The following is a 16967-nucleotide window of genomic DNA, read 5'->3' as shown; positions in this document are numbered from 1 at the left end:
CACACTTATGATTTAGTTTTTGTTGTGGTTGATCGTTTTTCCAAAATGGCGCATTTCCTTCCATGCAAAAAAACTTCGGATGCGTCACATATTTCTAGTATCTTCTTCAAAGAGCTCGTTTGATTACATGGAGTTCCTAAGACAATTACTTCTGATAGAGACACTAAATTCTTGTCTCACTTTTGGCGTACTTTTTGGAAACTTTTCCAGACCGATTTGCAGTATAGTAGTTCCTTTCATCCTCAAAACAGACGGTCAAACAGAAGTAAAGAACAAAACAATGGTTAACATCATTCGATGCATATTTAGTGATCGCCCCAAACAATGGGATCAGTGTCTTGCTCCAGTGAAATTTGCTTATAACAACATGGTTAACCGTTCCACTGGTAAGACACCATTCTCCATAGTCTACCAAAAATCTCCAAACCATACCTTGGATTTAGTCCCTACCAAAGATTCCCGGGTATAGCATTGCAGCCGAGAATCTAGCGAAGATGATTGACTCTGTTCAAACTGATGTTCGCCATAAACTCGAAGTTTCTAATGCAAAATATAAGTCGAACAAAGACAAACATCGTCGAGTCAAGATGTTTATTGAAGGTGATCTTGTTATGGTGCATTTACGGAAAGAGCGTTTTCTAGTTGGCACGTATAATAAGTTAAAGAAGAAGAAACTTGGTCCTTATCGAATACTCAAGAAAATCAATGACAATGCATAAGAAATTGATTTGCCTGAAGATTTAGCTATCTCAAACACCTTCAACATTTCTGACTCGAAAGACTATCATTCTCCTGATGATCCTCTTTACCATATAGAGAACTTGAGGACGAGTCCTTTTCAAGCAGGGGAGAATGATGTGGTATGAAAACTTGGGAAGCAAGTAGAAAAATTTTACTTGAAGAGCAAGTAGTAAACTGATGCTGGAAATTTTTAAATTAGGAAACTTTAATTTTTTGTTTTTTAGGCAACTTATTTAGAAATCTTGTAGGACAAGATTTTATGTGCCTATATATAGACATATGTTTATGTTATTGGCATTCAACTTTTAATCAATAAATTCTTTGTTTTTTTTTCTTTATTCGTCAATTTTTTTGAAGTTTAAATATCGGTTAGCCGCGTTCGCGATTAATTCAGTTTACAACGTGATTGTAAACGAATCCTTCCGCTGTCCTACTTCACTAACTCCAACAAAATCACTTGACAACCTTATCATGGCAATAACACATATGAAAAACTAGCATGTAATCACGACCCATTACTTCAAAAACGAAATTTTCCTAGCAATTCATCAACCCGTGATTTAATCAACACAAATAATCACCAAGTAACTAACCCGCATATCATCATATAGCATCACAAATCATATAGCATTCTCCATCATAAAGCCTCACAAATCAACAATTTAACATATGACCCGCCCAAATCACCCCACACTATCTTAAACATTCTCTAGTAACAAAAACTCATCTCACTAGTAAACACCCCAATTAATCAACTCAAAATTCGAATTTCACATCAACCTCAACCGTAGAATCAATAATATGCAAGGAAAACACAAGTAATCATGAATCTTAAGCATAAAAATCATATTCATTAGCAAATCATATCAAATAGAAGCATACAAGTTCTAATTAAACAAACCCCATAAAAATTCAAACCCTAACTTAAAATTGATACAATTAATCATGTAGTTAGGAGAGAAAAGGAGAGAAAAGAGTAAAATCGGACCTTCCTAGCCATGGTAGAACAAGTAATTGAAGCAATTAAGCAAGCAAAATTTTTAATTGAGATTAGGGTTTGGGATGCTCTTGTAAGCGTGAGATAGATAGATGAGATGAATGAGGAATAAAGGGCTGGAAATAACCCTAAATATTAGTAATACCGTCGAGTTTATGATTGGGTCGGGTAATACCCGAATTTCTTTTAATTTAAACCGACGCTTAAAATCGCGACCTGGAACTAGCCGCATCGCGGCTTCACAAATCGCGTCGTGGGTACACGTTATACTTGATCCCAACTTTTCCAAATATTCTGTCACCGAAATACGCTTGCTCCCGCATCGCGGAAAAAATCCCTTACGGCGCGGCTAAAAAGGTGATATGATTCTCAATTTTTCCCAAAAATTCTGTCAATAAAATTAACTTATAGCCACGTCGCTGCTGTGGGATCCCGTGGCGTGGCTAATAGGCATCCAGGATTGTTAACTTTTTTTTAACATGTATGCTCACCAAACGAAACAAATAACAACCAAACCGCCTCGACCTCAAAACAAACAGCAAATTCGACTCAACAAACCCGCAAGCAACTCTACATAACAATACAAAAGAAAATATACAAACTCTACAAAAACACGCTAACTCCAAATTTAGGTGTTGTTGGCGTTGAATATAAGTTTAACCTCATCTTCCACCTTCTTCAAACCAGTAATATAGTGCCTGACCCGTTAACCATTCACCTTGAACTCCTCCCCTTTGGAGTTTACCAAGTCTATCGCCCCGTGAGGATAGACTTTTCTCACCACAAATGGTCCCAACCATTTCGATTTTAACTTCCCGGGAAACAACTTAAACCTTTAGTTAAACAGAAGGATATGATCTCCCTCCTTAAATTCTTTCGAATCTTTTAAACGACTATCATGCCACTTCTTTGTCCTCTCCTTACACATCAACGAGTTGTCATAGGCTTCTAGCATTAACTCGTCCAATTCATTCAATTGGCTCAAACGGAGGCACCCCGCCTCCTTAAGATCAAGATTGCACGTTTTGAGAGCCCAAAAAGCCTTGTGCTCTATCTCCATGGGAAGATAAAAAGCCTTTCCATAGAGTAAACAGAATGGAGTGGTTCCGGTTAGCATTTTGTACTCCGTTCTAAATGCCCATAAGGCATCATCAAGCTTAAATGACCACTCCTTTGGATTAGATCCAACCATTTTTTTGAGAAATCTTTTTAATGCTCGGTTGGTGTTTTCGACTTGCCCATTCGTTTGAGGATGGTAGGATGTAGAAACTTTATTGAAACAACCCCAAATCCGTTTACCAAAAACGAAGCACAATTTTTTTTTTAGTTAGGTCCCATTAATACATTACATTTCCAACTCTATTTTAACGCGCTCCTACACATCTAGTCTATCAACTAGCTAGCTTGACAATCAAAATACCTGTAAAAGGTAAACAACGAGAGGGGTAAGCTTGAAGCTTAGTGAATACAATAATTATACATGTACATATATAATCTACTTACTTGCAATCACTTACACAATTACCGCATACACGCTAGCAATTTAATTAGCATACCATCACAAAGTATAACGCTAAAATCTCCAATACGCAAGCTAGCACAAACAATAGCATATAACACCAGTAATACAATATGCTACACTACAACACATAAAACGTTGATGTTCACAACATCCATTAGTATTCAAGGCTAGTCCGCGAATGGTATCGTCAACATCGAATTTAAGCCCATTCGCCCCATTTAATGTGGTATCGTCAACATCGAACTTAAAACCCACATATGAGGTATCATCAACATCGAACTTTAACCCCTCATCAAATCACTACAATAGTGGTATGGCATCGTCAACATCGAACTTTAACTACATACATGAGGTATCGTCAACACTGAACTTTAAACCCTCATCCGACAAACAATAATGGTATGGCATCGTCAACATCGAACTTTGACTCCATACATTAAATAGCAACTCGCACGAGGATATGGTATCGTCAACATCGAACTTTAAACCCATACTCCACAAGTAAATAAATCATATACATATATATATATATATATAATTATTCCACTCACCTTGTGAACTCGAGCATTACAAACCCTGCTCGAAATCTCCACCACATGCAACCGAGCAAGATTTTACCTATAATACGCATATAGGTATACACATAATCAACATACAACCTCATTTGGACTCTTGACCCACCCAAATGAACCATAAGTGCAAAATTCACCCTTTTGCACCTTTAACGCTACCCGAAGGTCTAAAACTAACGAGACTAGTTCCCGTGTTCCCAAAATACCCAAATACATCAACTTTAACCTTTAAATGCATAATAGTTCGCATTTTGCATAAAAACCCATTCCATGGTTGACCAAGTTTGACTTTATTGCCAAAACACCAAATTTTAACCCAAAATCATTTTCAACGATTAACTCACATCCAAACACGTCCTTTAACACTTAACACTAGTGTTTAAACAATCATTTGACCAAAACTAGTGTAATCATCAAGTTTGACCCAATTCAATTTACCCATTTTGACCAAAGTCATAAAAAATGCCCAAACTAACCAATAATTACTAACACAAGTGAAAATGGCCCTAATACACCAATTAAACTAAATCACAAGTGTTAAACACTTAGCTCACCCAATTTGACACATAAACCCTAATTTTGACCCATTTCAAAATTAGTCAACTCAAATACACCCAAAAGGGTTCCAACACTACCAAAATCACTAAATTAAGTGATTACACCCAAAACCAAAGCCTAATCATGACCAAAACGTCAATCAACCTAAAACCCACCATGTAACAAAAATAACTAGTTTCCATAAACCCACTTCATTATCTAAATGGGTTTTACATCTAAAAAGCTCAAAACCCTAACTTGAATATCAAAACATAAAGATGAATTTCGGAGTTAGAACTTACCATCACTACCACAACATAGCCGTGAACAAAGAGAACAACTTTCACTCTTGAGACCCGACCTGAATCACTCTTCTTCTTTCTCGATTTGAGCTTTCTCTCTCTAAACCCTTTACTCTCTCTCTAGGGTTTGGTGTGTGAGTGGGAGGGAAGAAATGAGAAGGAAATGAGGTTTGGATAAGATTGGGATCTGTTTTATGGCCAAAAACCCATCCACATGTGAAATACCAACTTTGTCCTTCATTTAACTCATTAAAAGGCTGAAAAGCATCAGATCGTGCCTATTGTCGCGCCGCGGAGCAAACCCTACGCGCCGTGGCCCAAAGGGTGATTTTAGATCACTTTTTAAAGCTTTTTGGCCCTCAAAATAGGCATTTGTCGCGCCGTGGCCATTCTGGTCGCACCGTGACAATAGCCTATTTCATCCGAACTTCAACAACTTGTTTTGGCCATAACTTTTTGACCGTAACTCCGTTTTCAATGAATCAAGTATCATTAGAAACGTAATAAGATTTCCTTTCTAATGGTAAGGTTTTGAAAACATCAACTCAAACTTTATTTGGGGTCGAAAAGGTACGTACACACCTTGTAACTCAAACAACGTCCAATTTTCTTCGACATTCGAACGAGCAACACGTACACGCTTGGTACACTTCATACACTCATCGTACAATCATATTTATACTATTCTACAACCAAATATGAACATTCTAAAGATCAATCACGTACCTCGGACATGTATGATGAAAAACGGGATGTTACATTTATGTGTTACCCCATATCGTTTCAACACCTTTTCGAGTTGGGCATTACAAAAGTGAGTTCCCCGATCACTAATTAAAGCTTTCGGGGTACCAAACCGAGAAAAAAGCTGTTTAAGAAACGAAACTACAACCCACGCATCATTAGTAGGCAAAGCTTGCGCTTCGACCCATTTTGAGACATAATCGACGGCAACGAGAATCTAGAGCTTATTATTAGATTTCGGGAACGGGCCATGAAGGCAATCCCCCATATATCAAAAACCTCGAAAACTTGGATGACATTCTGAGGCATCTCATCTCGTTGGGTGATTTGACCTGCCCGTTGGCATGAATCGCACGATTGACATATTTGGTGGGCATCCTTGAAGACAGTAGGCCAATAAAAACCGGCCTCGAAAACTTTATGCCCCATGACTTGGGGACCATAATGCCCACCCGTAGGTCCATGATGACATTGGATAAGAATCTAAGTGGATTCTTCTTCAGAAACACACAGGCGAATCATCCCATCGGGACACCGCCTAAAAAGATAAAGATCCTCCCAGAAATAGTATTTGAGGTCACTAAAGATTTTCTTCCTCTTTTGATCTGACCACCCTATTTCCAAGAATTTCCCGACAAGGTAATTAGCAATGTCCACATACCATGGCTCGTCCACCTTGTCCATCTTCATGAGATACTCATCGGGAAAATCACCGTGAATACTCGACTCATGAAGGACTTCGAGATTTGGACCCTCGAGTCTAGACAAGTGATCGGCCGTAAGATTCTCGGTTCCCTTCTTATCCCTTCTTGCAAAAGCAAGATCCATCTAAGCAATCGAGGTTTGGAGTCCGGTTTTGAGAAGAGGTATTTCAAAGCCGAGTGGTCCATAAAAATAATAGTCTTTGATAAGACTAGATTGGACCAGAACTTATCGAACGAAAAGACCACAACAAGGAGCTCTTTTTCAGTATTAGTGTAGTTCAACTTTGCTCCTTGCAAGGTCTTGCTTGCATAATAGACGGGTCAGAAATGTTTCTCAACCCTTTGGCCCAAGGTCTTGCTTGCATAATCCGATGCATCACATATAAGCTCGAATGGAAGAGACTAATTCGGAGTAATTATGATAGGTGCATTTATGAGTTTCTCCTTAAGAAGTTCGAATGCCTTTTGGCACTCTTCGGAGAAGTCGCAAGGTGTGTCCTTTTCGAGGAGTTTGTTCATCGGGTTAGCGATTTTGGAAAAATCCTTTATGAATCGCCAGTAAAAACCTGCGTGCCCGAGAAAACTCCGAACACCCTTGACATCGGTAGGAGGTGGAAGGTTTTTAATAGCAGTTACCTTTGCGGGATCCACCTCCATACCATTCTTCGATATCTTGTGCCCGAGGATGATGCCCTCTTGTAGCATGAAATGGCACTTTTCTTAGTTGAGCACAAGATTAGACTTTTCACACCTTACCAACATCCTTTCTAAGTTAAGAAGGCATGAATCGAAAGTGTCACCAAAAACCGAAAATTCATCCATGAACACCTCCATGCAATCTTCTATCATATCATGAAATATGGCCATCATGCACCTTTGAAAAGTGGCCGGAGCGTTACAAAGGCCAAAGGGCATGTGACGGTATGAGAATGTGCCATACGGGCACGTGAAAGTGGTTTTATCTTGGTCCACGGGCGAGATAGGAATTTGAAAACAGCCCGAAAAACCATCAAGAAAACAGTAAAAGTTGTTCCCTGCTAACCTCTCAAGCATTTGATCCATGAAAGGTAACGGGAAATGGTCTTTGCGTATAGCATGGTTCAACTTTCGGTAGTCAATACAAACACGCCACCCCGTGACAGTCGGGGTGGAAATTAGCTCATTTTTATCGTTGATGGTAACGGTCATACCACCTTTCTTAGGTACACAATGTACCGGACTTATCCACGGACTATCAGAAATCAGGTAAATAAGACATGTATCAAGAAGCTTGATAATCTCTTTCTTCATGACATCCTGCATGTGAGGGTTCAATCTCCTTTGATGTTGCACCACAGGTTTAGAGTTATCCTCCATTAGGATTTTATGGGTGTAGTAGAAATGACTAATACCCTTGATGTAGTGAATCTTCCATGCAATGGCCGGTTTATGGGTCTTTAGCATGGTTACAAGCTCAGATTTGTGACCTGTAGTAAGAGAATAAGAAATAATTACCGGGAGCTTAGATTCCTCCTACAAATAAGCGTATTCCAGATGGTCGGGAAGTGGCTTCAATTCTAACTCTGGAGGCTCTTCAATTGAAGACTTGCTCCGGTAATCAGCATAACGGTTGAGTTCCTTGAACTCTTCCTCAGTCGGCTCATAGCCGTTTTCCATCAAGGTGGTCAAAATATCCACCTCTTCAACCTGCAACTCCTCATCAATTTCAACCAAAGAACATTCTCCTTAACCCTGTAACTCTGGGAATTCCTGCAAAAACTCAGACTGGACATCTACAGTGTTAAGAAAATAACATGTATCATCGGTATAAGCAGGGTATTTTAAAGCATGGTCGATTGAGAATGTTGCACTCAAGTCATCTATCTTAAGGGTCATGTGTTGGCCATAAATATCGATTATACATCTAGCAGTATTCAAAAATGGCCGACCCAAAATAAGTGGAATCCTTTCATACACTTCCATATCCAACACCACAAAATCGACTAGAAAACCAATGACCCGGTCTTGACTAGCAAGTTCTCTATAATTCCATAAGGGAATTTAAGAGAGCGATCAGCTAGTTGAATAGTGATACGAGTGGGTTTTAACTCCCCGAGTTCTAGCTTTAAATAAATAGAATAAGGCATTAAATTTATGCTAGCCCCCAAATCTGCCAATGCCCTCATATAATCCAAGTTACCAAGTAAACAAGGGATGGTGAAACTTCCAAGATCCTCAAGCTTCTCGGGAAGTTTGTTTGCCACCACCGCTGAGAATGCGGCATTCAACTTTACTAAAGACACGTTCTCTAGCGTCTGCCTGTTTGTGAGCAAATCCTTAAGAAGCTTTGCATACTATGGCATACCTGCAATCACATCAATAAAAGGCAAATTTATGTTAACTTTATAAATCAAATCCTTGATCTTGGACTTTTTAGCCTCCAACTTCTCCAATCTCTGCTTCCTTGGGAATGGGAGCGGTGGTTGATAATCTTTGACTATCGGTTAAGCAGCAACAGTTTCTGGCACCTTCACAACTTTCTCAATCACCTGTTCCAGATCCTTTTCCCCTTCCGGTTCACTAACAATAACCGGCTCACTTTCCTTAACTAATGGAATACGCAAATCAGACTCATCGGGCTTCTTCGGTGGATCATATGCTAAACCACTACGGGTGGTGATAGCATTAATGTCCCCATTCTTTGGGTTAGTATCCGTGTTACTCGGTAACTCCCCTGGTTTCCACTCACTCCTCTGATTAGCAAGCTGACCAATCTGCTTTTCTAAATTCTGAATAGCGGCTTGTTGATTTCGAAACAGTTGATCATTCTTCTCATTAGTTTGAGTAACGGTAGTAGCGAGCTGAGGTTGAGACACCATAAGTTTTTACATCATAGACTCAAGATTAGAATTCTTTTCCTCAACTTGGGGTTTTTGGAAATACCCCGAAGCTTGCTGTTGAAAACCCCCACTAGAACCTGGTTGAAACCTCGAACCCTGATTTCCTTGAGGATTATAAGGACTGTTGAAATTTCTGTTGAACTGAGCTCTTCCCTGAAACTGATTATTGTTCTGTTGACTAATATAGACTATTTCTTCTTTCTGATTCATAGTCAAACCCGCATCACAATCCTTAGCCAAATGAAGCGCACCACAGAATTCACACTCAACCTTCATTCCATTGATGTCTTTATCCATCTTCTCTAGATGTCTCACAAACTTATCCAACTTTGCATTAATAGACGCATAATCATCGTAAGAACCGGCGCTTGCGACTGAAGAAGAGGAACGAGATAAATCATTATCCTCATGCCACTCATGTAAGTACTCAGCTTGCCTCTCAATTATCTCTACGCCTCTGGTTCGGTTTGTCCATAAGACTACCCCCTGCAGCTTGATCAATAGTAACACGGTGATAACTCCTAAATTATACAATTTTTTGATAACATTTTGAGGGGTTATCTTAGTATTTTAAAGACATTTTAATCCTAAAACACACTAAAATGGGTAAAATGGGAAAAAGGTATTTCTAATGATTTTATCAAAGTTATGTATCAAACAGGATCAAAAACAGAGAAAATTGTAGAAAAGGCTGTGAAGCCGCCGGCCTAGAGTAAAGGAAGCCGCCGGCTTTGTAGTGAAAGTGCCAGAATATTCTAGAATTGCACGCAGATTTGGATGAATTTGTTGACCAAGTAAAAAGCAAAGGAAGCCGCCGACTTCATCCTAAAGCCGCCGGCCTAATGGACACGGTTTCTCAACTTATCGACCAAGCTCAAGTATGGAAACAAAATCAGAAAGATTTGCCGGATCACTGAGGCCGCTGGCCTTCAACCAAGCCACCGGCTTAATTATGAAGGTTAAAAGATTTGTGCTTGCGGATTAAGTTAAAACTTGCAGAAGGAGTCACCAACCTAAGGCAAGCCACAAGATTCCCACTGAAGTCGCCGGCTTGGCCACCGTTTCTGAATATTATAAATAGAGGTCTCTGATCTCAGTTTTAATATGTAGTTCAATAGTTCAGTAATTCAATATTTCTGTTAGCTCATTTTTCTTTTAGGTTTTCCCTAAACCCTTAGATTAGATTTATTCATTGTAATCAAGAATCATTCAAGTTTAATTCGAGTTTCTTACATCTACCTTTCTAAGGTATGATTATATCTTTACTTTATTGTTTAATCTATTTTATTTATTGTAATTGTTTATGTTCGTCTTCTGCTATGAACTAAACGTTCATAGTGGTTACGTGGATGAAAACTGAACTTCATCTGGTAATCAGATGAAGACACTGGCCTCACCAACCCAAGCCGCCGGCTTGGCTGGAAGGAAGCCGCCGGCTTCGTGTGCTTCATCCGTACTGTTTTTGGTTCTTTTCCAGATCTGTATGGTCGAGTTTTTGTTATAATGTTTGAACTGTTTCGAATCTGTTTTGCTTAAATACACTTGTTTGCCATGCTTAATGATTAAATAATATGATTTTAGGACTGATTAGTACTTGATCCGATGATCTATTATTCGATTCATGCTACTTGTTTAGATCTAGTCCATCAAACTTGTTAAATTGGATTGCATGCAACTAAGTTAAAATGCTTAATAGTGATAAACTTGTTTAATTGGAATTACTCTTATATAATAGAGTTTGATTTTGTTAGGCTTAATCGAAGAACCTTCGTTTGGATTTGTTTAATTAATGATTGCATGAGAACTTAGTAGTAATTGAATTTCAGCTAGTAACTTGAGTTGATCTACTTGGTGTTTAATAGCTTATATGATTTGTCAGTCTATTTGCATGTTGATCCTCATCACAAGATTAATGTGTATCATGTATTGAATTAAACATGAAGAATTAAGATGTTAGTTATGCACATCACATATCTAGCATATGCTTTAAGTCCTACTTGTTTAATGATATGCGACACTTAGCTTAACCTATTAAGGGATGATAGTTGGTCTATGATTATTATTCTGCTTTGTGTTAATATAAGTTATGAAACTTGCCTAATATGATTCCCGTATGAGTTGGTTGTTTATGTAACTGCTTTTACTTTTATCTGTTTATTTTTAATCTTCAATTCCTTGTTTTATTTTATTATTTTGTTTATCTTTCAAAGCATCTCTTTCCTAAGATATAAGAATCTATCCCATAAAAGACATAAAAATCTATCTTTAGTTCTTTAATAAGAATTAAACTATTTAAATAAAACAACTCTTATCCGCATCTACGCTCTCTTGGGACGATAACCTAAAATACTACATCTGACCGGGTTTTGTTGCTCGTTAGGGTGTTAAAGTTTATTAAATAAAGGTTCTATAAATTTAAAAGTTAAAAAGATAAGTTAAGCACTACTGCACACACTTTCAACACATCAACTTTTTGGCGCCGCTGCCGGGGAGCGTGGAAAATACGGAAGTTAGATATACTTTGGTTATTGATATTTCTTGAAAACGGGTAATGACTGTCTTCCTTTAGCGGAGGGTTGCTGGGGTTCTGATTTAAAGGCTCCTGCTCGAACCTAGAGGCTGACGGGTCACTTAAGTATTGAAAGATTCGATAGGCCTTGTATGTCTGATTATTCGTTGTTATGTGATAAAAGTTGTTATTTAATATTTACATTATTAATTATGTTATTAATATTTATTATTATATTTATCAATTTAAGATTTATTAATATATTAAAATACTTCCTAAATATTAGAAGCAGAATTAGAATAAATTTAAAATTTAATTATATATACCCTTTTAGGTCTAAAACATTTTCGCCTAAAACATTTCTTTTTATGATTTTAGATCACATGAATACTCGATCCAAGAAACCAGTCTTACAAGACATGTTACCAAATCCCGATATATTATTTAAACCTTCTAAGGATTTGAATATTGTTAAGAAATTAAATTTCAATGAAGGAACTACTTCTAATGATGATTCATCATCTAGTCCACCGTCTAGTCCTTATTCTAATTTGGGATCTTTTTTGGTTCAGAAATTGAAATGACTACTGATTCAATGGAAGCGTTAATGAAAGCGGGTCGAGAAGGATTAGGTCACGTTATTACTCAGCCTGTTATAAAAGAAAATTTTGATATTAAAGGTTTTGATAACCTAAAATACTACATCTGATCGGGTTTTGTTGCTCGTTAGGGTGTTAAAGTGTATTAAATAAAGATTCTATAAAATTAAAAGTTGAAAAGATAAGTTAAGCACTACTGCACACACTTTCAACACATCACACGGGTGTTGATATTACACCCCTTGTGGAAAGTTTGTACCTTATGAAAAGTATCCAACCCGTGTTGAGGACAAGATCGCAACAAACGGCTGAAGTGATTCCAATCAGCATAAAGGGTTTCGTTAGGCTTTAGACGAAACTGAGAAATCTCTTGTTGAAGTCGAGTGGCCTTTGATGCAGGAAAATACTTGCTTAAAAACTTTTCCATCAACGTGTTCCAATCCTCAATCGTACCCTCAAGTAAACTGTCCAACCAAACTCTAGCTTCCGCTTTTAGTGATCGTGGGAAAAGCTTCAAATAAATGACATGATCATGGACATTCCTGAAATTGAACAAACCACAAATCTGCAGAAACATACAAAGATGCTCATTAGCATCCTCTTGTAGTTCCCCTCCAAACTGACATTTGGACCCAATTACGCTGATGATGGGGCCCTTGATCTCGAAATCATCAGTAACTTCCGGAGTTCTGATAGCATTACCCTGGCCTACTCGGGAGGCCTTCATCCTTTCCGCCATACTCTGACTTTGTTGTGCCATTTGATGAACTACAGGAACCTCTATTATAACTGGAACCTAAGGTACAACTGGAGTATTAAGTACCACTGGTGGTGTAGGAACAACCGGTATCTCCTGAGTTTCAAACACAACCGAATCGGTAAAACTATCCTGGTTAATCACAGGGTTGCTAGTTGATGGTGCAGCGAAAATATTTGTTTCTGAATCCAGCGTGTCAGATTCGTCTGTATTATGACCCCATATAACTCTCTCTGGCTCAGAATAAGGCAAATACAATTCAGCGTTCGACAAGCGTGTATCTGGCATAAACTACCTGTAAACTGCAAAATCACAACTAACGAAATGATTAAATGCACCGACTCAAACAAGAATAAACTAATAACAAAAATAAACTAGCAAACTAATACTCAACTAAGAACAATTAGATGACAAACTTAATTTTTTACACAACTGTCCCCGGCAGCAACGCCAAAAACTTGATGTGTAAAATCGCGTCTATTTTTTTAAAAGGGATTACCGGTTATTAAAGTTTACACACTAACAGGTAGTGTACCCGATCGTGCAATAGTATAAAGTTGGTAAATCCAAGATCGTTCCTAGGACAGTTGACGCGTGTGAATTAAGATTGTAACTAATGAAAATAAACTAAGGTTAATCTAAGAAAATTGAAAGTACGATATAATTTTGTGTATGGCTATTTAACGATTAGCCAAATCAGGATAACTTTAACTAATTAACAAAGAAAAAACAATATTTTTGGTATTTTATGTTTAAGCTTTAAAGCAAACAAGAAAGATAAGATAAGTTGTAAATCAAATAAGAGAACGAATGTTCGTCTAGATCTTTTACACCTAGTGATGGATGCAATCAAATTAAGCTCAAATTGTGGATTAAAAGCATGTGAATTACCTAATAGGTCCACCTGGAATTCCCCAGCGCAGACACTATAACTAAGATTACACAGCACAGAATTCCCCGTCACTTAAGACCTCCTCGATGTGATAAAGTTGGTTCAACTGATAATCAAGTTCAAATCATGACTCTACTCTCGTAGTAATCAATAATCACACCAACTCTCGTTGTAAGTGATTTACACCTAATTCGTCTAGCCTTTTGAATTCAATTTACTATCGTCTCCGATTAAGCAAATAACCAATTAAGACAAAACAATTGAAAATATATATATATTAAATTGATGAACTCTCGTCCTATCAAACAAACACACAATCAACTAAATCGAAAAGAACAAACATAAAATCACAATTAATCAAAATACTTATAATCCAACAATTAATTAAAATCACATCCAACACATTGGTTTATTAGTCTAGACAAACATAAAAGAACTAGCCACCAATCATGGCTAAAACCAAAATCAAACAAATAATCAAAGTATAATTCATTGTATGAATGAAAGAATCAACCTAATTGAATAAATGATCTTGAATGTTGCTCGGACTGATCTTCGTTAGCAGAATGATTGAAGCGTTTAATTGACCTTGAAATACCCCAAAAGTCACCAAAATTCGTCCCTTATGCTCTTAAAATTGGCTGGATAAAAGATAATGATTAGGGTAAAAATTCGGCCCTTTTATACCTAGAAAAACTGACCTGGGCCACCTCATTACCGCGCCGCGACCATGATGACCCGTGCCGTAGCTACACGCTTCATCTGATGCTTCAATTATTTCCAATCCTGTTAATGAAATACCCTTTTTAATCGTGCCGCGACCATATACAGCCGCGCCGCAGCTCCCAGCATATTATGACGCCAACTTTAGCTTTTAACTTGTTTCCTTCAATATATCATCAACACTCGATACGAACTAAACCGCATTCCAAATTTCGAACCATGAGGCACCAACAATAATAAAGACCAACATAACACCTCATAAACTACAAAAATTGCCACTTTCGTATTCTCGGCTCTTCCAACTAGAATCTTCACAATATAATCATATTAACACTAAATCGTGTCCAAATGGACTAAATTGTGACCGATATCGCTAAGATAAATGTGTAATAAATATGCGATATCAACTGAGTTTTCAAATAATAATATGAGAATTTTTTGTGATGAAAATGGGATCATTCATCAAACCTCTTGTAATACACTACTCAACAAAATGATGTTGTTGAGAGAAAACATAGACATTTGTTAAATGTGGCTAGAACTCTTATGTTTCAGGGGGGAATTCATTTTTGTATGTGGACTGAGTGTGTATTAACTGCTACTTATATTAACAGGCTGCTATCTAAAGTTCTAGCAGGAAAGCTCCCATTCTAGATCATATATGGTCATGTGCCTTCTTTCTCCCATTTCAAAAGATTTGGGTGTCTTTGTTTTGTTAGATTGTTAACTGTTTCTGATAAGTTTTCTGAAAGTTCTAAAAAAGATGTTTTTCTTGGTTATTCTAACTTTAAACAAGGATATAAATTTGGAGTCTTGACAGTAAAACCATGATTTTTTCAAGAGATGTTAAATTTTTCGAAGAAGTTTTTCCTTATAAAATGATGATGTCAAAAATTGTTGATTTTAGTATAAGTCAACTGAATTTTTTTCATTTGTTTATCCTGAAAAATCTGATGCTTAAAGTTTTCAAAAACCCAATGATGAAGGGAGAAATTTATCAAGTTATGATCATGATACTGCATCTTCATCTCAGTCACCACACCATTCTTCAAATTTGGGAGCTGGTCGATCTGGATGATGATAGCATACATGATAATGACTCTCATGATGATAATACACATGACATCCCTGAGGGTAAAAATACTCAAAATCAGGTTAACATTGATCATGGGGAGTCTGCTACTAGAACTGATGCTGTTAGAATGTCTAGCAGAGTGTCTACTTTACCCAAAAGACTTGATGATTTTGTTTTAGATGGAAAGGTTAACTATGGTGTAGAAAGAGTTGTTAACTACTCTTGTCTAAGTTCTGATAATTTTTGTTTTACATCTAATCTTAATAAAAGTGTTGAACCTAAACATTACTTTCAAGCTGCATCTGATCCTAATTGGAATGCAGCTATGAATGATGATATGGATGCTTTAAATAAGAACAATACTTGGATTCTTACTAATCTTCGTACTGGAAGAAGGACTATAGGATGTAGGTGAATATATAAAATTTAATATAAGTATAAAGGAAAGATTAAAAGGTATAAGGCAAGACTAGTTGTCAAGGGTTATAGTAAAAAAAGGGTGTAGATTATGAGGAGACTTTTTCTGCCGTTGTTAAGATGGTAACTATTAGATGCTTAATTACCTTTGTTGTTCAAAATGACTGGAAATTATATCAATTAGATATTAATAATGCTTTTTATAGGATTTAGTAGAGAATGTTTATATGGATCTTCCACAAGGATATTTTTCTAAAAATGAAACCAAAGTTTATAGATTGATTAAATTTTTATATGGTCTTAAACAAGCTCCAAGACAAATGGAATGAAAAGTTAACTGTTGTGTTGAAAGAACATGGTTTTGTGCAATCTATTTCTGATTATTCTCTGTTTGTAAGAAAGTTTGGTTCTATGTTTATTGCTCTTTTATTATATGTTGATGATATTGTTGTGACAGGAAATGATGAGTCTGAAATAAATAAGTTTAAAATATTTTTACGGGTTAAAGCTAAAATTTGGCTATATACTTTCTCAAATGTCCCGATGTCACCCATATACACATATACTTTCTCAAATCAATTGTTTTCGTTACAGGTAAAAAAAGTATAGTGGGCGACATAGGTACATTTTTGAAAGTTTGTAGACGACATTGGGATGGAAATGGGTGTGACGACCCAGAAATTTCCGACCAAATTTAAACTTAACCTTTATATGTTTCCGACACGATAAGCAGAATTTGTAATGTTGAATCTTAAAAAGTTTGGAAATACATTCATGTAATCAATTACCCTTTGACCGTGTTCGACGATTCACGAACAATTATGTGTATATAGATATGTATATATAATATATAATATTAACTGAAAACATTAACAAAGTATTAGATATATGATACTTTACATGAACATATTTGTTTTGATATATTTATCGACAGAATTAAGAGATAATATCAAATGATTGAATTATCAGATACATTATGATATGATTACGGGCCTAT

General features: G+C 36.8%; 1 protein-coding gene across 1 annotated transcript; it reads right to left on the bottom strand.

Moving 5' to 3' along the window:
• Positions 1-2573: 2573 nt before the first annotated feature.
• On the bottom strand, positions 2574-2930 carry LOC139868289 (uncharacterized). Its single transcript, XM_071856617.1, has one exon. It carries the CDS (start codon positions 2928-2930, stop codon positions 2574-2576), a length of 357 nt encoding a protein of 118 aa, XP_071712718.1.
• Between the last annotated feature and the right edge of the window lie 14037 nt (positions 2931-16967).

This window comes from Rutidosis leptorrhynchoides, chromosome 9 (assembly GCF_046630445.1).
Source record: "Rutidosis leptorrhynchoides isolate AG116_Rl617_1_P2 chromosome 9, CSIRO_AGI_Rlap_v1, whole genome shotgun sequence".
In the NCBI taxonomy this organism is placed as follows: domain Eukaryota; kingdom Viridiplantae; phylum Streptophyta; class Magnoliopsida; order Asterales; family Asteraceae; genus Rutidosis; species Rutidosis leptorrhynchoides.
The sequence above is the reverse complement of the archived record's forward strand: the minus strand, read 5'-3'. Positions and strand labels throughout refer to the sequence as shown.

Bases quoted from the DNA above. Each gene is read 5' to 3' on its own strand.
- LOC139868289 (XM_071856617.1), bottom strand. From the start codon at position 2,930: ATGGTTGGATCTAATCCAAAGGAGTGGTCATTTAAGCTTGATGATGCC.